Below are 22,511 nucleotides of genomic sequence, written 5' to 3' on the forward strand. Positions count from 1 at the left end.
AGAATTCTGCCTATGTAGGCAATGTAAATTTGCTGTCATTACCTGTAAGCACGCTCCTTACTTTAAGAGGCAACATACGACACGACCTGGAAGTGTCTTGTTTCTCCATTTCTCTCTCACTGGGAACAGTTCCTTAGGAATCTAAACCAACAGGAAGGAAAACAGAAAAAACCCCCGAAACATAGGACAATGTCTACATAAAGAGCAAAGCTTAACATATGACTCCAGGTTTCTTTTCATTAATTTTGTTGCTACTTTTTTTTAGCTAATGAAGAAAACAATTAGTTTGAATCTTTTAACATTTATTTATTCAACAAAGCATGGGCTCGGGAGATAAATGGACGAGGCTGGAATCTTGGCTCTGTCCCTTAATAATTGTGTAACCTGGGACAAGTTGTTTACTTAATCTCTCTGTGTCTCAGTTTCAGCAGAGCTTACAGACTGGGAAGGAGGGCCTGGCCACCCACTTCTGAGAAAAATGGCCATGAAAACCCTGTGAATAGCAGCAGAGTGTTGTCTGATACAGCGCTGAAAGGTGAGAGGAGGGCGCAGAAAGAGCAGGCAGGGTCCCGCTCTGCTGTCCATAGGGTCTCTAGGAATTGGAATTGACTTGATGGAACTAACAAAAATGCCTCATTTTCCTAATATGCAAGACAAGGATAATATTAGCACCTAATTCATAGGGTTATCGGGAGGGTTAACTAACCAAATGCACACAAAAAGCTTAGAGCAGTCTCTGGTACAGAGTAAGTGCTTAGTAAATTCTAGGTGTGCAGGAATACGACAGAGAGCAAGTCAAACGTGGTCCCTGCCTCATGGAGTTCACACTCTGCTGAAGGTGTGGATGGAGCGGGCAGTGCAAGATGTCACACAGACCACACAGGTATCAGCATCTCTACAACCGTGTCAAGTGTAACGAAGGAAAACCACAGGGCGCTAAAGATCGAGTTGTCGGCTGCTTTTGCAATGAGCTGCAGAAATCAAACTTCTGTGACAGATTCTTGCACTTTTGTAAAATCAAGACTATCTGAAATTTCCACTGTTGTATATCCACCCATTCATTATATGTAGTTTTACTGAAAAAAATCAAACTTAAAAGTTGAGAGCCTTTAATTGGAAGATGATGGTATATTTATTCATATCATGATGTTTAAACGTAAACCCTAGCACCTGAGGGGAAAAATCATTCAATCCATTTGACTACAACGACTAACTGGTCCGCAACTTATGAAATATTTTACTTTTCAACATGGCTCTTTCATAACACAGAGTTTTTCAAAATTCTTAGAATTTTAAAAGTTTCTTACTCTTCAAAAGGCAGGAGGGCATAGTGGTTCAGGGCGCAAACTTTGAAATAAGACAAAGGACCTAGGCTCTGACCTTTGGCTAGCTTTTAAGTTTCGGCCAGCTCCCCCACTTCTCTTAAGCTGCAGTTTCTTCATATTTAAAATGGGGATGATGAAACTTTTATCTCGAGATTGTTGTGAAGATTAACTCACAAAGTCTGGCAAACATCTAGCAGCATCTGGGGCATGGGAGACACTCACAGAACGGGAGGGGCCGAGCCAAAAGGGAGCAGAAAAGACTGAACTTTCTTCCTATGGGTTTTAGACGATTCAGACCATTAAGAACTTGTCCATGTTTCATTTTCCTGTGTTACTAGAAAAGGTACGTTTTCCTGTACATACAGTCTGTGATAAGAAAACTAGTGCAACATTTGAGAGTAAGATCACTGGTTAAGACAATTGCAGAATCAGTGTTTGTAGTTATTCCAAATTCCCATGAATCCTTCAGTTGCAAACAATGCTAACATTCGGAGGTGTCAAAACTTCATTTTGCACAGAGGAATGCAACCCAAGGTTTCTCACTTTTTAAAAGCTGAGAGCACATTTACAGAGCTCGAAGCCTCACCCAACAGGGCCTAAGCGTTTGGTCAGGGTAACTGGCAGACCACCAACCGCCGCGGCCCGGGCCCGCCCGAGGATGCCGATAACAGGAGGCGAGAGTCACGCCCCGTACTGCCGGCCCACCGTGGGTTCCCTAACCCCGGGGTTTGGGGGTCTGAGGGCAGGCTCCCCTTCTCACCCCCCACCCCAGCCTCTCCCAGTCCTCGGCCCGCCTCCCTCCGGGAGCCACCTCCCCCCACCCCCCCACGGCCCCATTTGGCTTCCAATCCCGTCCCGCCCGGCGCGCGAGCGGCCAGTCAGCGGCGCCCTCCGAGGGGCGGGGCTGGGGCGGAGCCGATCGCCAGAGCCCGACTCGCCTATTTCAGGGGCTGTGGACGCGCTCTCCGCCGCGGGGGCAGACGCGGAAGCGGGGCCGCTCGGACTTGGGGCGCTCGTGGGACAGCATGGGGGACAGCCGGGACCCAGCCAGCGACCAGATGAAGCACTGGAAGGAGCAGCGGGCCGCGCAGGTACACGCGGCGCCCGAGGGTCCGCGCCGAGAGCTGGGCGCCCCGGGCGCAGCAGCACCCAGGGCGGGCGCGGGCCTTGGGGTCCCGGGGGACCGCTGCAGGCGGGGGCGGCGGGGGCTCCGAGCTCTGCGTTTCTGCCCGCTGGGCCGGAGGGAGGGGGGTGGAGGGAGGGCGCGTGGGGAGAGGCGGGGAGCCCAGGCTGCGAGAGGGGAAGCGAGGGAGAAGTGCAGCGGGCTCCGGCCCGGCCTTCCACAGACGGTCACTGCAAGGCCTTCGTGTTCACGGGGGACCGTGGGAGCAGGACCGTGTGCATCATCTCCATGTCCCCAGCACCAATCACCGTGACTGATACTTAGTACGCACAGCCTTGAACGGCGAAATAAAAGCATCTTTACGTCTGTTATTCCATTTGCACTTAAAAACATCAAGCCTAGCATTTTAGAGCTAGAAGCTGGTGAGGGGTTGATGAGTGCACTTATTTACACGTCTTCTCTGAGAGCCTGCACGTGCGAGGTGCTGTGCCGGGAGGAGTGTCCGAATCCCACTGGAGCTAGAACTGCACCGCTGAGAAGCTGAGTCTAGCTAGGAAAGACAGACAAACAGACGACTACTGTCCAGCGTGGCGAGGGCCCTCGGCGTCTATTTGTAAAATGTAAAGGGAGTGACGTCGCGCTGGCAAGCTTCCCGAAGCAGGTGACATCTGAACGAGCTTTAAAGATGAGTAGCATCTTGGCCCGGGGGTGGGCCAGGCGCTCCTGACCTGTACGGGGGCAGAGTCCTAAAGGGCATCTTGGAGGAGGCTGGATTAGATGAGAGCACATCTGGTCTGAGTCTTTGGTCACATTGGCGCAGGGAGTCCAGGGGCCGTGCCCAGTTCCCATGGTGCCTGGTTCATGGCACAGAGAGGTCAAGAGCCGCGCTTTTCCTCATCTTGCCCCGTGCTCTTTCCTCAACACCAGGTTAGTATTCATGCGCCGGGCTATTAATGCTCAGTGTCCACGGATGGCTTTATGGTTCCCTGCTTAGGAGAGGGCTCCCATTCTCCTCCAAGGGCCCAGAAAAATCTCTCTTCTTGTCCTGTCCTTTATTATATGCCATTAGGTGGCACAGTGTTTGATGAGCTCTTAATCAAAGTGAACCAGAGAGACCTAGAGTCCTATTAATCAAGGACGTGCAGCTCGTTAGTGGCAGAGTCAAGATTAGACTCAGCATCTGGAGGCCGGGACTCTTTTCATATCCAGTGGTTGTTAAATCCTGGTTCTTACTGAAGTTTTCATGCATACTTGGTGAATTGAGAAAAATATGGACAATGTAGTGAATTTTTCATAAAACAAAATTTGTTCATTGTTAAAGGACTCCCCTTTATCCTGAGGCTAGCTTGCCTTGTCATAGTTTCATTGTAAAAGACTTCCCTTTAGCCTGAGGCTAGCTTGCCTTGTCATAGTTTGCAAGAGTCATTCACTGTTGTTAAATCATGGAGACTCTGCTGGCGATGCACCCCACCTGGATGCCTCTGCGAGAAGCAGCTGGCCCACAGAGCACGCGGGTAGTGGGAGGACTCATCGTTGACGTCCTGCTGTCTTCTCTGCCCGTGGCCTCTTAGTGCACTTGCACGCTGTCCTAATTGGCAGTCAGACTGATGTCTCCTTATTCCTCACTTTTAACTGCTCTGAGTGAAAACTGCTTATTTCTTTGAGGTGAACCCCCTGGGACCCTCCAAAAGAAATTTTGCATATCACATAGACTGTATAATTTTCCAATGCTTTGTTATGAGAAGTTTCAAACATTCAGAAAAGTTGAAAGAATTGTGCACTGTGTACCTGTATATCCACCATCCAGATTCTGCAGTAAGTGTTTTGCTCCATATCTTTTATTACATGTTATTCCAAACACCCATTAACCTATTTTTTGGGGGGCACATTTCAGAGTAAGTTGTAGACATCAGTAGATTTTTACCCTTAAACACTAAGCATGCAAATGAACAGAGTTCAATGTTTATTTATGTTTTTAAGGTAATATGTACAGTAGTGACATACACAAATATTAAGAGGACTGTTTCATGGTATATACCCCTGGGAATCCTGTTTCCCTATCAAGATACAGAGGATAATCATCACCCTGGAAAGTTCCCTCGTGCTGTTTCCCAGTCATTTCTTGCAACCCCTGCAATCTTGCCCTGGGAAACTACTGTTGATTTTCTTTTCTAACCATTGATTTATATACTTGTTTGTGTAATGCCCCTTTCATTCAACAAAAATGTTTTAAGATAAAAAAAATGTTTTGAGATTCATTCATGTTGTTGCATGTATCACTACTTTTTAAAATTTTTTTTTCATTGCTGAGGAGTATTGCATTGTATGAATATACCACCATCTGTTTATCCTGTCGCTGAACACCTGGGCTGTTTCCAGTGTGTAGCTATTGTGAATAAACTGCTATGAAAAGTCTCATACAAGTCTTTTTTGTGTACATATGCTTTCATTTCCCTTAGGAAATACCTAGGAGTAGAATTGCTGGGTCATAGGGTATGCAAATGTTTTATGAGAAACTGTTAAGCCTTTTTCCAAAGTAGTTACACCGTTTTCTCCTTCCATCAACAATGTATGAGAGTTCCATTTGCTCCACATCCTGACACCTTTTGGTGTTGTCAGTCTTTTAATTTTAGCCATTTTGTTGGGTGTAAAGTGGTAGCTCATTGCAGTTTTAATTTGCATTGCTCTGATGATCATTGGTGCTGAGCATCTTTCTATGTGCTTGTCGACATTGGTATATGTTCCTTGGAAGTATCTGTTCAGATTGTTTGTCCTTTAAAAATTAGATTGTCTTTTTATTACTGATTCATAGCCCATGTTTTAAGTTAAATCGTGTATGGGCTAAGTATTGTAATACTAGATCCCAAAATGTATAATGGTGTAAAAATATTAGAAATGTATTTCTCTGTTACGTGCTGGACCAAAGTGGTTTGAAGTTGGAGAGGGAATGAGTACTCTGCTGCCCCACAGATACTGAGGGCTCCTGGCTGAAGGAGCCTCCCCTTTATCAACACATGACTGTTAAGGTTGCCCTGGGCATCACTGTCCAGCCTCAGCAGGTTAAGAGCATGGAGGAGCGTATGTGGGAGGTCTGGGGGCCAGGCTGGAAGTGGTGTAGGTCACTTCTACTCACATTCCTTTGGCTAGAGTTCTGTCACCCACCCACGCCTACCTGTGAGGGGAAATGTAGTCTACCTGTGTCTGGGTAGCTGACCCTTCTATAATCGTGGGGGAGGCTGGGAAATGTAGTCTACCTGTGTCCGGGTAGCTGACCCTTCTACAGTCATGGGGGAAGCTGGGAAATGTGGTCTACCTGTGCCAGGTAGCTGACCCTTCTGCAATCATGGGGGAGGCTGGGAAATGTGGTCTACCTGTGCCAGGTAGCTGACCCTACTGCAGTCATGTGTCACTCCACGACAGGGGTGCGTTCTGAGAAATGTGTCATTAGGCAATTTTATTGTTGTGCAAATGTCATAGAGTGCACTTACACAAAGCTACATGGTCTAGCCCACTACACACCTAGGCTCTATGGTCCTAATCTTAGGGGGCCACCGTCATGTATGCAGTCTGCCATATGTGGTGCATGACTGTACCTTAGCCAAACCATAAATTTCATGTTTGCTGAAAATCTATCCAGCCATTTTCTTGTGATGTGGTGATGGGCAAACAGATATAATCTCTTTTTAAAGATTATGTCCTTTTTACTTTTTGACATTAAAATATTCTTTCTGTTAGAAAATTGTGACAGTAACAGATTAAAAAAAAAAATCTCCCCTTGCTTGACAAATGCTTCTATGTAAGTGGGCAGCTCTGTATCAGTATCCTGCTTCCCACCTCCCAGTTTACTGGCCTGTGAAAGCTTTCAAAGGAGGGCACCCTGTGGTCTCCTGACCCTCCAGAACCAGATGTGGAACGCCATGCTGGGTTTATCCTCCTCTGGAACCACAGTGTCAGCCAATGTGAGAGCAGTTTATTGGGCGTCTCTCCTTATGGTCAGTTTTTGTTGCTGACAAGTGGATTTGGAGCTTTGTCAATTGTAATAAGTGAGCATTGAATCAAATATGTTCAAAGGTATGACTTGGATCTTCTTAAAAATATTTATTTCTCTTTCTGTCAAAATACGCTGAGGGGAGGGAGTTGGTTCTGTCAGCATTCCCAGTCACTTTGGACGGAATTTAAATGGGAACTTTGTTGCTCAATGCTTAGAATGCCGTGAGCTCTTCCTGTTGGATGCCTGGGCTTAATTAGTAGCCTCTGATCCCTTAAAAACTGGAGAATTTGAACATTTCAAGCCTTACTTTTTTTAACAGTCCCCTCATGACGTGGGAGAGAGGTCGGTCTTAGCCCTCCTGTTTCTGTCAGTGAGTCAGAAGACAGAACCTGTGAGGGTCTGTGTGTTTTTTAAGATAGCTTGATAGTAACGGCATTGCTGTAACGCTGCCGACACGTGGATGGAGGGGGTGACTGATAACTCTGTGTGCCCACGTGTATTTGTTTCTCTTGGGAACCACCCGGGAGTGGAATTGCTGAGTCATAGTGTGGCAGCAAAAGAGACAGGAGAAGTGGAATCAAAATTTCTAAGCTTTTCTTTCTTTTACCCAATATTTAGACCACTTCATATTTTTCTCCAGGTAAGAAGAGAGAGGCTGATTGCAAGATGTAAAACTAGCAAATTTTTATTTTCTCCTCATTTTTGGTCTTTATTTTCTTTCTGAGTACTGTGACTGCTGTGGTTTCTAATACAAAGAGTAAGGGAATCTTTCACGTTTGTGGATCAATTATCTTTCATTTTTCGAGTCTGTCTTTTTCTTTTCCTCTTATTCCCTACTTTTTTGAAAGACTTCTCAGTGCTCCCACTTAAGACAGTTTCAGGACAGAGAAAACTTCTTTTGCAATAGCTATTATTCTGTATGTTTTAAAGGTTTTTTTCTTGATAGGATTATTTTAAATATTTGCTGATCATTGAAAACTGGTAGCAACGTTTTGACCATTTCTTGCTGGAAACATTTGACAACTCACCAAGAAGAGAAGAAAAAAACATTAGCAACTATTTTGACGTGCTTACTCTGGTACAAAATAATATGAAACAGCTGTGCTTGAAAAACAGCTACTTTCCATTTGGGTGAAGGGGGAGGTGAGTTCAGTCAGTCCCAGCTCAGAGGTCCAGCCATGTGACCTTGAAGGCCGACATTTATCGTCCTTGTGAAAGGCAACTTTCATTTTCTCTGGAATTAAAACTACCCACCACTTCTCTTCCCTGGGACCCTTGGAATCATTTTTGATTTTCTTCTGTCGCTTGCCTCCCGTCCCCGCCGCCCCACAGCTCAACACTGAGGACAGGCAATTCTTTCCTTGCCTGACAGATCTTGTTCCTTGCTCAGTGCTTTGTTGTTAGCAGAGGCCATAAACATTGCGCGTGCAGTGGCGGTTCGCACACTGCTGTAGACACCTCCACTGCGCTTTGTTTGGTATGCTGGGAACCATTTATGATCCTTATCAAGAATACAATGTGATTTTTTCGTACTCTTACTGAGTTTCACTTTTTGCCTTAGATATTATTTAATATTTTATTGAGTGGCAGTGCTCTAGGCAGAGGGTATAGTGAAGACTCATTCTTTCCTCTTGAGCGTAGAATGACTGATTGGCACTGACTTGCACGAGGCGCCTGGTGGCTTATCCATGGTGAAGTCACCTTACAGGGTCAAGGGCAGCCCCGTGGTGAAGTCTCTGCTTATAGCCCAGAAAGCATAATTTTCAGTCTTTAAGGCAATCAGAAAACTTCCCAGGGTTGTCAATTCATTTATTTTGTGCTTGAGGGTCCCTCTAGTGTGCTGTGGATTAAGGTGGGCACCCTCTGATGCTTAGAATGTTTTAAGATTAAGAACAAAAAGCACATCAGCCTGAATCCAGACTTCAGCAGGACTAGATGACCTATGCGGGAGTTAGGGTTTTCCACTCTTCCTGGTGATGACAGGTCCTCTGGGCAGGAGCCCGTGTTGCTCATCTGGTCCGTTGCCCGAAGTCTATTTTCTGTCTAGTGCTGAATTCTGCTCTTGGTCCAGACTGGACATGTCAATGTGGGAAAGTGCTGAATACAGAGCGTGGTCGGAATTCACGCTCGCGGGCGAGCATCATGGACGAGCTCTCTCCCGCTCTCCCTTGCTTCACCTTCTCGCTTCTTTCTTTTATTAGACATTTCTCTTTGATTCTTCATTAAAACAGATACACAGAGCTTTATATTATGGAAAATGTCAGACGAGAACTGAAGTAGGGAGGACAGTGCCCCTCCAGTGTGTGTCCGTCAGCTTCACAAGTGACCCCGTTTCGTTTCTCTCTCACCCACTGCCCTGTCCACTTTTTGAAGCCGATATTTCAGGGCGTATCTCCAAAAGGTACGGCCTCTTTAATCCTACCGTTATCGCATATACAAAACGGACAGTGATGCCTACCTGTCCTCAGAGCAGGTCGGTGTGCCCTGTGCCCCGGCGGGTGGCCCGACCTTGGCTTTCGGGAGGGCTCCCCGACCCTGGCTGAGTGAGCGGCTGACGCCTGGGCTGGTGGCACGAGCGGTGCGCTGTGTGCGGACACCTGCTTTCCTTCTGGGAGTCAGAGGCGCCCGGTGTCAGCTCGCGGCACGGGCCCCGGGCGCCAAGTCTCGGGGAGCCCCAGGTCTCCCGCCCGAGTCCTGGGAGGGGACACTTTCCTGACTGGGCAGTTTGGGAAAAGGCCCCAGGCCTGTACGGGGCCCCCACTGCTCTTGGCTTCTTCCTGCTCCCCCTAGAAAGGGGCAGACTCAGAATCTGAACCCAAACAGACTGGCTCAAGAGCCCAAACTCTGAACCCCGACCCTGGAGCCCCTCTTACGTCGGCGCAGCTGACATACCCCGCACACGTTCCAGTGCTGGGTACCCATCGCGCCAACCTGGCCCAGCAGGGCGCCAATGTCTGCAACAGTTTTCCTAACTTTGTCTAAAGGCGTTTGATCAGAATTTGAAGTTAGAAATTCAGATGTTTCCCTTCTAACTTTTGCGGGGAGTGGTGGGAGAGGGGCAGACTGTTGTTGCTTTCTCTTCCTACTTAGAAATAATCTTCCTTGGCCATTTCATATTGGTCCATAGCTTAATTTATCAAATGTTGAGTCCACAAGCGCTTGTTGGTAACTGAACGTCATATCAGGCATCAGGGATGCAGGTGGAGAAAGAGTGTACTGTCTAGAGAGGAAACAGTGAAGTAAACAGGCAACGATCATGTTTTATTCTATGGGGCAAAGAAGATGCCCTTCACCCAGCTTGAGGGGCCGTGTGGGGTGGGGGCGGGAAGAGCTGTGCAGGAGAAGCCTGCATGAATGTCAGGAATGAGGAGCAGCCAGATAGATGGAAACATGTCAACATGCACAAATGCTGCTTTTCCAGAGACAGAGCTCTTACAATTGTTTAGCCACAGAAAAGCTTTTCTGTCTTTAAAAAATTCCAGATCTAAAGTGATCTTTCACAGAGTTGAGAAAAACAATAATCAGCAAATCGGAAGAAATATCTTTGCCCATCTGTACTTCTTATACGTAACAGGTACATCTGTGCTGCAACAGTGACGCCTGTGTAGAGTAACTTATACTCTGAGCGCACTGCTTCCCCTGTGAAATGGGACTCATGACATTTATCTCCTGGGCGATTGGGAGGCTTAAGTGAGATAACCGGTGGGAAGGTGCCGAATGAAGCCTTGCATACAGCAGGTGCTCCAGAAATGGTAGTTAAAAAGGGAAATTAGAAACCATGTATAGTTTAGTCAAGTGCCTTGATTCTGCCTTTGTCCTTTTTGGTTAGCTTTGGACCAGAAATAGCCGCTCTCTGTCATATCTCTAGAGGAAGCTCAGAGCTGGCATCATGGGATGTTGTTTCTTTTGTCTGTTGTTTGTTAAAAACCAGGGTGCAGGCTACAGGGCAGGACTGTGAAGTGTTTTCCCAGCGCTCACCATCCCACAGGAGCGCTCTGTCCCCCCTCCTTCAGGTTGTGTTTGCAGAGCGGAGGGATGTCTCTTACCAGGCTCTGTGGTCCATGGGGACGGAGGGACAGGGAACCAGGCCTGGTGAAGCAATGAGCGAGTGTTGGAATAAGCATGCCACAGGGGCCCTTGTTCTAGCCACTGCCCCCGGACCCTACCATCCAGTCTGCGGAGGGGGCCGCCTTAGGATTGTGGAACTTCTAATGTGACCCAGGTGCTGCTCTTTGAGTCCTTGACCTGCAGACAAGCTCCGCCTTACTTCTCCCTCAGCCGTCTCTCTCCCGGCCTCGGTTGACATCTGCCTTCTGGCTGCTCACTTCACCATTCCAGGGGGTTGCTGCCTCTGCTGCTGTGGGCTTTTCATCTTCCCCCTTCTCTCCTTTCTTTCCCACCTGTCACCTCTGCCCTCTCAGCTTGTGCAGGGAGTGACTTCCTCTGACTGTCCCCATCTAATCAGGTATCACCTTCCAAGTCTTTCTTTTCCTGCTTATTTTTGTTGTCGCTTGTAGCCCTGGAGGTCTGGTTCCACTGCTTCCTACCTACTAGTCCAAAAGTATTCTAAATGCTTGAGATCGCTAGAAGTTTGACCTACGAAACCCCAAACCGGATTGTATGTACACTGGGGTTGATGGCAGCGCTCACTGCACAGAGCCGACTGTGGAATTAGGCCCCAGGGCGCTGCCTTCCTGCGTTTACCAGCAGCGTTCGCGAGAGAGACTGTATTCATGACCTCTGCTCCCTCCCTCCTGTTCATCCTTAGCCCACTCTGTCTACACCTCCAGCGTCACTGATTTAAAGTCAGAGGGGCCGGCTCTGTGGCTGAGTGGTTAAGTTCGCTCGCTCCGCTGTGGTGGCCCAGGGTTCGGATCTTGGACGCAGACATGGCACTGCTCGTCAGGCCATGGTGAGGCGGCGTCCCACATCCCACAACTAGGAGGACCTGCAACTAAGATATACAACTGTGTACCGGGGTGGGGGGGTTTGGGGAGATAAAGCAGAAAAAAAAAGATTGGCAACAGTTGTTAGCCCAGGTGCCAATCCTTAAAAAAAAAAAGGAAGATTGGCAACAGTTGTTAGCCCAGGTGCCAATCTTAAAAAAAAAATAAATAAAAATAAAGTCAGAGAAAATTTTTACAAGTCTTTATGATAGGACCTCAGATGCACCCAGTTGGCATGATGGTATCCCTTGGTTCAGGTCACACAGGTCACCACTGGTCTATGTCTGTCTCTCTCTCATTTTATTTACCATCAAAACTGTCCTGGAACTGTCACCAGAGATGCCCTCCTCACCGCACCACCAGGTGTCTAGGTTTCTCTGTCCACGACAAGCTTCTGTTTTTCCTGCCTCCCTCAAATGCTGCTTTTCCTTTGCTGCGTCTTCTTTGCGGTGCATGGAGGCGCTGCTCTTCTTGGGTGCTCTGTCCTTGGGCCTGTCTCCTGTGCCTCTTCCAGGTCAGTCTCCCTCATGGTCACAGGAGCACCGCCCCCCCCATCAGTGTTGAGTGACCACAGTTTCAGTGTATCAATCCTGAAAAAAGAATTTGCACACTAAATGTAGTCATTTTGAGTTACACTTTTTTGAAATTGTGCTTTCCCAGCCTTAAGCCAACTATCACATTTCACTGGATCCGAGGTGTGATGCACTGTAAAATGCACACCGTTGTAGACACTACTAAGAAAGAGGGACGCTGCCCATCGAAACCGTGATCCATTGCTGAGATTCCACAGGCTGTAGGACTTGCTCCAACTTCAGAGATCTGAAATTATGAAACATTGCTTATGTTACCATTGATGAAATACAGTTGTTTCCATTTATTTAAGAGTCTGTGCGCAACAGTGGCTCATTCTCTGAAGGACTTTCCCTGTGAATTGTAAATGTTTCTTAAGTAGGAGAGTGAGAAAGAGGAGTGTTGTGTAGGGACGTCCCTCTTAAAAATGATTATGTATGTATCTCTGTCTCTGTTTTTTATGAAGGCATTTTAAGCTGAGGATGTAGTGTGTAACTTCAAATAAAAATTTCACTTGTCTCTAAATTTGTACAGGCAAGTGAAAACTAAGCATAGTGTAGGACATTTTTAGAAAGTAATTAGCAAAGTGATTACGAGGGACCTTTGCAGTGATGTAGTATATTCATTAAAAATGTTTTTAGGAACTTTATCTGTTTATTACATGCATATGATTCACATAGCCTTCATTAAGTCAATATAAAAATAGAAATAATTTGAAAAACTTCTGATATTTAATTAGATGTAGAAAAAGACTTGCTGACTGAAAATTTTTTAGGAAAGAAAATAGAAGGAAATCTAAAGAAAATTAAAATGACCTGTAATGATACCACATAAATGTTATAATAGTGTCATTGTTAATAAAATTTTTCTGTGTGTAAAACTTTTAATGGTGGTGATACTTCATCTTGTGGATGTGCCATTATTAATTGTGCCTTTATTTTTGGACATTTAAGCTGTCTCTAAGCTTCTGATACTATAAATAATAGAACAGTTAACATCCTCAATAGAATGTAAGCTCCTTGAGGCAGGAATTTGATGTTTGCTGCTGTAATCCTCAGGGCCTAACATACAGTAGACACCCTGTAAATATGCTTTGAATGTTGTTGGGTGAATTTAGTCTAAATCTTAATCTACACTTTCTTCCTGTCTCTCAATACCCCTAGAAAGTGAGAGAGGAGTAGCTAGTTTAGGGGAGGAAGACCGATTCCTCTACCCCCAAGATTCTTCTGGCTGATCTAAAATTAAGTTGACATGAGACAGAATAACAGGAGAAAGTCACACAAAGTTTAATAACATGTCTACATGAGAGAAACCCAGGAAATCTGGGTAACTGGCCAAAATGGCCAAAGCCACCACCTTAAATACCATCTTCAGCTAAAGACAAAGAAGGATATTGGGGGTAGTGGTTTGGGACTTCCAAGGGGAGGATTGCAATTCACAGGGAGATGGAAAAGCAAATGTTGGGTAAACAAATGTTTGCTGGGCCTTCTTTGATAAAAATGTGCCTCACCAGGTGCCTTTCTGTTGACCACACCTGGAGTTATCTATGGTGATAGCTCCTTCTTGGAACAGGCCTTTAATCTTAGATTCTTTTAGGCAGTTAGGGGGAAGGTCAAAGTTTCTTTCTGAGTTTTTTCTTCTTAAAAACAATCAAGAGCCAGCCCCAATGGCCTCGTGGTTAAAGTTCGGTGCTCTCACCACTTCGGCAGCCCAGGTTTGGTTCCTGGTTGCAGAACCACACCACTTGTCTCTCAGTTGCCTTGCTGTGGAGGTGGCTCACATGGAAAAACTAGAAGGACTTATAACTGGGATTTACAACCACGCACTGGAGCTTTGGGGAGAAAAGAAAAAAGTGGGAGAGTGGCAACAGATGTTAGCACCTTCCCTGCAAAAAAAAGAACAAAAACAAAAATCAAGTCAAAGAAACACATTTTGGGGTGGCAAATTGTGGTCCCCACAGTCCCATCTTTGGAACTTCAAGAAGTTTCACAGTCCAGGGGCCGGCCTGGTGGCGCAGCAGTTAAGTGCACATGTTCCACTTTGGCGGCCTGGGGTTTGCCAGTTCGGATCCCGGGTGCAGACATAGCACCGCTTGGCAAGCCATGCTGTGGCAGGCGTCCCACATATAAAGTAGAGGAAGATGGGCACGATGTTAGCTCAGGGCCAGTCTTCCTTAAAAAAAAAAAAAGAGAAAAGTTTCACAGTCCAGAAGCTGAGTTGGTAGGTTGTTCCGTCTCACTGGACACCAGTCAGTCTCTCAGTCCTGACAATAGGTCCGTCCAGTTAAATTCACTTCAGGAGGTGGGGTGCAGGTGGCCTCCCAAAGTTAGGCCTATATTGTGTAAACAAGCAATCAGGTCTTTAATAGAAGGGATTTCTATGGAAACCAAAAGAAAAACAAGGTTAATGGTTGGAGCAAATGATAAACCAATTTCTGAGCCCAAGGGACAGCCAGTCAAGAAGATTTCTAGATGTCAGGGTTGAAGCATCTTTTGCGATTTGAGATGTCTCTGATGATGCCATTGGGCGTTCAGGTATCCTTTTGAGTGGCTTATACAGCAGTAGACGTGAAGATTGTTTAAACGTGGGCTGTCATGATGATGTCTCTCACATTTATATCAGGTTGTTCAACTTCAGTTGTCAGGTTTTAGTTCAATGATTCTGAATGAAAAGGTTGGAGAAAATTGAAAACATTAATTTGGAGATTTGTAGCCAGATATTTGAGGAAACTAGAAGCATTTAGGATCCAGTCCAGTTTACAGGTAGAAAACAAAAACTTCAAAGACAAGCAACAGAACTAGAATCTAATATCCACAAATGCATATTATAGTTTTCTACTGAAATGTGATTTTCCTCTCTAAAATCACTCTCATTTTTACCTAAGGTAGCCAAATTGACTGATTGCTGTGCAAAATAAGTCTACCTTCAATAAACTTGTCCCAATTATTTACATAAGCACAGCAAGAATAATGATCATATAGGCTCTTTTAGACCTACTTTACTGGAACTTTTCATAAGGAATCTCAGATTGAACTTTAAAAGCCTCTTGAGGCCAGGAAAGCAAAGCCAACAACTTGTCATCAGGCTCTGCCTGCAACAACTTAGATTTGGGTGAATTCCTCTCTTCTCAAGGTCCCCCAAATATCCTGAGGTTCTCTGTGCCTCCCAGGAAGTAATTTACTCACCAGCTAAGGTTGCTGGGAACCCTGTAAGCAAGGTACCAGGCCAATATTTTCGAGTAGTTTTATTTGTTTTATAAAGTCAATCCTTGTTGCTTAAAGCTGTATGGTCATATCCAAGTCTGCATTTCTGTCCCAAATATGACATTTCAGTCAAAGCCTTGGTAATATAATCAATGTTTTCTAATTGTGCCCTGTTATAAGGTGAACAGATTTTTATTGAACTTGTGCAAATAACTATATTGCCATAAAAATAAGAATATTTACTCATTGAGAGTTTCTAAATTCTGGAGGGATAAAGTAGGGAGAAAAAGAGAAATGTTTCAATTCTGCTTACACAAGTACAATTTACCCAATTGCCATAAGTCATAGTTAGCTTAAGAGAAAAGACAAAAAGATTTCCTTAAATATGTAAAAAACAAGACATAAAAAAAGCAGTAATTCAAACAAAAGTCATAAAACTTATAATCGTTCTCATCAGTTTATTCAGGTACATGTAATCAACTCTTAATCTTTGTTAGCAGTTTCATGAGGTCATCAGTTTCTCTGTTAGAGTTTTATGTTTTCTTACTCAGTTCAGTTTTATGATCTGAAAGTTCATCAGAAACCTGTATTCTAGATTGAGTGTTAAGGTTGTCTCCATGAAGATGAAACATATTTGCAAAAAGCACCAGAGGACAACAATAACTGTCTGTAAATGACAGAAGACTTCAAATAGGATATAGGTCACTGTGAACCACTGCTTAGTCAGATATCCATCGAACCAGCCGGACAACAGAGGATGTTTAAGGCAAACATAGAGTTCAAAAAAACCCTTAGTTTGCTTAATAGACCTCAGCCTTTGTGAACATAGGAAATGATTTTGACAAAACATGGAATTTCTTTTATGTAGACTTACTCAAAGGTAAAGAAAAACATTTTATAATTTCTTGATCAAGAGCAGACCAAAAGTTTAAGAAAATTATTCTTTTAAGGAGAGAAAACCAAATTTTAATTTTGCACCAGCTTACTTTTCATAGTAAAACTCAATTAAATTCATTTCAATCTTAGCCAACTTGACTGTGCACAAAACTCTTTTCTAGAGTTCTTTTTTTTGTTTTGTGAGGAAGATTGGCCCTGAGCTAACATCTGTTGCCAATCTTCCTCTTTTTGCTTGAAGAAGGTTGTTGCTGAGCTAACATCTGTGCGAACCTTCCTCCACTCTATGTGGGACGCTGCCACAGCATGGCTTGATGAGCAGTGCTGGGTCTGCATCCGGGATCCGAACTTATGAACCCTGGGCTGCCAGAGTGGAACACACGAATTTAACCACTATGCTACTGGGCCAGCCCCCAAGAGTTTTTAAGAATAAACCTTCTATAACCATTTTAACAAACAAATATCTTTATTTCTTATACCTTCTTTACTGAAAACAAATATCTTACCTTCCTTGATACAAAGATGTTTTCCTTATTAATTTTTAGTGGCTTGGCAAATTTATAAATACTTTTTAGAAATATTATGTCATAGTATAATCTTTTAATAGAGCACAAGAGATGTTTACTAATAGACTCAAACATCTTTTAGTTTCTCTGTAGTAAGACAAAAGTAGGTAAACTTAGACATATTTAATTAATGTTTCAGTATTTTATCTTATTTGAAAATGACCTAGATATTCAATGAATTTTTTTATTATTTAATTTCACCTAGTAATATAAATGCCATAAAATATAATTATTGCTAAAAGTTTATCTATAAACTTCTGTCTCACTTATATCTAAATTATTTGCCCCCAACAATTATGTTTAGGTTACCCACGAAAACTTCATGAGACATTAGACAAAATGAGCTATCATTCTAAGTTATTATTTTTGCTGACAAATGTAACAGAGATAACATTAGCTGATTTGACTAATAACCCAGGTAGAAAAATATCTTGCATTTGCAAAATATACGTATAGACACACATGAACATACAGGTAGACACAGACAGAGACCTTGGTTTCCATTAAATTTTTTTTTTTTTAGATTTTATTTTTTTCCTTTTTCTCCCCAAAGCCCCCCAGTACATAGTTATATATTCTTCATTGTGGGTCTTTCTGGTTGTGGCATGTGGGACGCTGCCTCAGCATGGCTTGACGAGCAGTGCCATGTCCGCGCCCAGGATTCGAACCAACAAAACACTGGGCCGCCTGCAGCAGAGCGCGCGAACTTAACCACTCAGCCATGGGGCCAGCCCCTCCATTAAATTTTTGCCATGAATCAGGTACAAACAAAACTCACTGGTTTATAAAATAGTTCAATCCATATGTTGTTTTGGCTGTTGGAAAGGTTAAGTTTAACTGCTAGAATGGTTAAGGCCTTTTTTTTTTTTTTTCTGATGAGAAACTTTGCATTTTAAAGAATGCTCTTAGGTCCTAGAGAAGACGGGAGCAGAAAACCTACATCACAGAGGTGCAGAGAAAATATTGAGGTTTTCTCCAAGATGGAGTTTCTGGGGCATATTTGCATTATCAGTTTCCAATGTCCCAATGTCTACGAGCATTTTGAGGGGAATAGGGGGGCGTTTGGGGATTGGCAGAAGGACAAGTGAACTCTGAGCTGCTTCCAAGAGCCATGCCTCGGGCCCAGCAGGCATTTGTGGGACAAAGATGGTGCCTTCAGGCCCCCAAAGAACTGGATTATGGTCTGAATGATAAAAGACATTGACCCAGCTACATTTTTCCAATCGCTTCTTTATACGAGGGAGATTTTTAGCTAAGAGGTAAATGAAAAGATTTTAATGTTCTAAAACTTTAGAACAATGTATCACACCTTTAAAATCTGTACAAAACATTTAACAAAGGCCCTCTGTGTGCAATTCAACCCTAGATCAATTTACCCTGGGTTGGTGAGCTCTCATTATCTTTTTTATTAGCACCTGCTATCAGCTTCTAGTTTTTATTTTATTGTATGGGCCATTGTATGGGCTCTGGCAACCCTGTTGACTTCCTTTAGCATGTTTAATTAACATTGTCTGAAGGGTGGATTTATTTGCTGTTTTACAGTATCTGGCAGGGGAAATGTTCCCCAGCGAGAAAATATGTGTATCCCCACCGTACAATCTGTAATACGGTCGGGCAAAAGAGATGCAATCACTTCACCTACAGTCCATTTAAATATACCAATTCTCCTATAAAATTTTACCCATTTCTGTGTAAACGGCTTTGAGGCCCCAGCGTCAGGTTGAGCCGAGGGACCCTGGCCCTTCTGTTCTTCTTTTACTTGGTTAAGAGGCCTAATGGTGGCCCTAAGTGCAAGTTTTTCATTGTGATCTCTGCCTTCTGGGTTTTTAAATTTTTCCAAACTAGGTAAGTAGGGGAGACCTGTTTGGGGCCCTTCAGTGTTGGGGGGACGAGTAGAGTGTCCCTTTGGCCCAGGCAACCTTAGGCAGTGCTGAATTAAACCTTTGTTTTCATCCCATTAATGCCCGTTTTATTTATCCCACTTTTTAAAGTAACCGTCTGCAGACTTCCCTCCTGGGGAGGTGAGTCTCGTGACTGTCCCCTCTTGGATTCTGCTGTTTTTTCCCTTTTAATATTTGCTTTATTTACCTTATTTCCTAAAAACTCTTTTAAAAGTTTCTACCTTGTCGAGTCCCTTGACTTTCTCATCTGCTGTTTGTATTTTTTTCTTAGTTAACTTAATGCTTTTATTAGCATCTGTAAGACTATGAGAGGAAACAAAGATCCCAAATTCGATTAGATTTTAAGGCTAGTCATTATTTCTTTGTGTTTTGTTTTTAATTTGGTTTTTTCATAGATACCAATAAAACAGCTGTTTATGATGAGAGCTCTCTCAAAATTTTTCCAATTTAACTGATCCATTGTCTGGCGGTGATGAGTAGGATCTTAATAGTGACTCAAACCAATAGGGCTTTTGTAACCAGAGGGCCAGGAACAGAATCTGCCACCCCAAAATATGCCTCTTTGGCATAAGGGCTGTTTTGAGCTGATGATTATTAAAAAATGCTAGACATAGGAAAAGCTCTGAACAGCGAGTTGAAGTTACCCTTTTGTAGGGGAAATTTACATTTGTTAGAGAAGTCTCCATTTGTGAGGGTGCCTCCCTCTCTGTGCCAGGAAGGGGAGGATGAGTCTAAATCTGCAGAAACTTTTATTAATGGAGAAGGCAGTGACTTCAGTCTGCATAACAACTTCATCCCTGTTTACTGTGCTTTTCCCGGGAACCTTCGATAACTGACCCCCGTCTTAACAACAAGATCTTAAAGCTATTTTTCAGGGGTCATGAGCCAGCCGGGAGCATGTACAGAAGAGAAAATTTTGATCTGCCAATTGAAACTCATCCTGCCCGTGCTTCTGCAGACCAGCCTGCCCGCCCCGATCCCCAACCCTTATCTCATACTTTGGACCCATGAGACAGATTCGAGAACCTGGCCTTCTGTCTCCTTGCCAGTCGATTGCACAATAAAGCATTTCTTCTCTCAAAGGCTGCGTGCCACGGTGTCAGCTTCTGTGCGCATTGGGAGGCAAGCCCTTGCTCGCTAACGCTTTTATGGCTTAACCCTGGACATACGAGACGTCCCCAAAAGAGAGTGCAAAAGAAGCCACCCTCACCAGATCCAGAATGTTTGCTCCCAAAAATGGTCTAAGAAAGCAGAGGCTTTTGTTGCGCAGGTGCTGCAATAACAAGCAATGCAGGTTGAGATGACAAAGGCCCTGATGGACTGGGGCCCCTGACGACAAACTCCCCTGAGAGCTGAGACAGCCAGACAAAGAGAGCGTGTCTCGGAACCCGTCTGTTCAACTGGCTGCCAAGATGCATGCTAGTGCATGCGTCCTCCCGATGGCAGAGACCAGAAAGGTCACAAAGCCAAGCTCTCAAGATACGGAACAAGACAAAAGAGAAAAACCTCATCTTATATGCACATGGACAGCTTTAGCTAAGCCTTGGGTCTCCTGGAGCCTGAATAATACCTAGGAGGGAGGTTCTGTGGGCTTAGGGAGTGTGTGTTGTTTTACAACTCCTGTTGCATGGGAATTTTCTTGAGGCTGGCAGGAAACCTGTGTCATCTACCCCGTTCCTTGACCAACTTATCCTATTACAGGAGACTTCTTGAGGTGGTGAGCGCCCTAATGGCTCTTAACTGCTCCACCCGTGTCCACCAAATTTGCACCCTCTTTGGCTTCCAAGATGCCCCTTAGCAACAGCTTTCCCCTCCCGTGCATATTAACCCACAGCAAAGTTCACTGAGGGCTGGCCCAGACAACAGGCTTGTAGAGATGCCTGCTTCTTGCCCTGTGCTTTTTCCTTTTTATGCCACATGACAAACAAGACAGAGACAAGGAAAAATAGTGACCATCTCTGGGTGGGGAAGGATCAATAAACCAATGAGGACCCAAACCAAATTTCCCAGAGTCACTCAGTACAAGAAGCTAGCTTCACCAATATTTTCTCCTGCTAGTCTAAATTGAGACAAGGAAACAAAACTTACTACTCTTGCTTCCACTGGACCCTGCAGGCAGAGATCTGGGAGACTGACGTGGTAAGAACTCTTGTCTCCTGCTGGCTCTTCTTAGGGATCCAGGATCTCTGAGCTGCAGTAGTCCAGGAGCAAGCAGCATCCAGCCAGTGAAGTTTTATCCCATCCTCATTGCCAAACTGTGGGGGAGGAAGAGCTAGTCCTTATCCTCTAGGTTCTTCTGGCTGGTTCAAGAATTAAATTGACATGAGACAGAATAACAGGAGAAAATCAAACAAAGCTTTATAACATGCACACATGGGAGAGACTCAGGAAAACTAAGTAGCTCGCCAAAATTGCCAAAGGTGCCACCTTAAATACCGTCTTTAGCTAAAGACAAGGATGTTGGGGGTAGTGTTTTGGGACTTCCAAGGGGAGGACGGCAATTCACAGGGAGATGGAAAAGCAAATGTTCAATAACAAATCTTTACTAGGCCTTCTTACTTTGATAAAATTGTGCCTCGCCAGGTGCCTTTCTGTCGACCACACCTGGAGTTATCTATGGTGAGAGCTCCTTCTTGGAACAGGCCTTTAATCTTAGATTCTTTTAGGTAGTTACAGGGAAGGTCAAAGTTTCTTTCTGAGTATTTTGTTCTTAAAAACAAGCCAAAGAGACACATTTTGGGGTAGCAAATTCTGATCCCTCACACAAGGGAGATGATTAAGTTGTCTATTTTGTCATATTTTGGGAGATGTGGTTAGAATGTAGCTTCCCTCAAGGCAAGCAGATGCATTGAGTAACTGCTTCTCATTCCTTTTTGTCTTGAGTACGTTGAGGAAGAAGCCTTAACTCAGAGTCCATGTTTGCGTGCCTGTCACATGAAAATGTTTCTGAGGTCAGAGGCAATATGAGGCAGTTCCTCTTTTCACCTTGGGACCTCGTTATCTTGTAGAAACTTGTCCAAAGCCTCGTACTTTTTTCAGAAATGATTTTTAAAAATTTGCTGTCCACAGTCCATCCCCCCCCCGCCATTTTATTTAATAAAGCTTCGCTGCGTAACTCTTTGCATCTTGACAAATGTGCTGCGCCCTCCTCCTCACCTTGTAATAAACACTTTCTTACCTTTAGTTTGGGTCAGTTTCTCGGATCTAATGTCGCCTTAAACATCCCCCGAGGTCGGGATCTTTCCTTTCTGGCCTCTGCCCACTGGCCTCCCTGTTGTGTTGCTGAGGCCGTGGAAGGCTTTCCTGCCACACTTGTTTTGAAGGCAAAGTGCAGGTAGAATAGCTTGTGTGAGGAAAGCTGTTAAAAATGAGAACAGCTGATCTCTTAGAAGAGGGAATTAGAAGAGGTGCTGAATGCTACATTTGTAACTATGAGCCCAGGTTTCCTTTCTTAATGGGATTGGTGCTATGGAGGAGATTCCCGTGTTGGGTGGGAGGCAGGCCCAATGGTGGCAAAATTCCAGCATTCCTGCAGTAAGATTCCATGATTCAGGTGAGACCATCTCATTCTTTAGCTCTTCAGCCATCCATTCACTTATCCAGTTTCCTGTGCTTCTCCTTCCTTTGGGCATCGTTTTTAATCTTGACCATATCACCCTGACCTGGTCATCAGGAGGGGACATGTGGTGTGGTCTCCTCTCTCTTTTAGTGGCAGCTCCTTGCCTGCCTTAGGGATGCAGGGATGTAGACACTGACCTTAGGTTGCCCTTCCTTTGGCTGAGCTTCTCGGCACCCTTTCTCCTGCTCTTTTCCTTTATGAGATGGCCTCTTTATTGCTTTTTAGGCTTCCTTTGGTGCCTTGTTTATATGATGAAAACAACATATAAAGAGGGAACAGATTTAGTTTGCTTAGACTCTTATTATTTTAATTTTGGATTATCCAAAAGCTTTAAGTCAGTGGCTCTCACACCTGGCTTCCCTTTGGAATCACC

General features: G+C 44.5%; 1 protein-coding gene across 3 annotated transcripts in view; it reads left to right on the plus strand.

The window, feature by feature from the left end:
* The first annotated feature begins 420 nt into the window (after positions 1-420).
* Positions 421-22,511, plus strand: part of CAT (catalase) — a 45,451-nt gene continuing 23,360 nt past the window's right edge. The window contains exons 1-2 of one of the 3 annotated variants that reach the window (XM_070487512.1): positions 421-535; positions 2,273-2,416. In XM_070487512.1, the coding sequence (XP_070343613.1) occupies positions 2,351-2,416 (66 nt within the window). In that variant the 5' untranslated portion in view covers positions 421-535; positions 2,273-2,350. Of the gene's footprint in view, positions 536-2,257; positions 2,417-22,511 lie in introns of those variants that run through there. The other 2 variants (XM_044749808.2, XM_070487513.1) reach the window with 2 other exon arrangements.

Source organism: Equus asinus, chromosome 17 (assembly GCF_041296235.1).
Source record: "Equus asinus isolate D_3611 breed Donkey chromosome 17, EquAss-T2T_v2, whole genome shotgun sequence".
NCBI classification, from domain to species: Eukaryota; Metazoa; Chordata; class Mammalia; order Perissodactyla; family Equidae; genus Equus; species Equus asinus.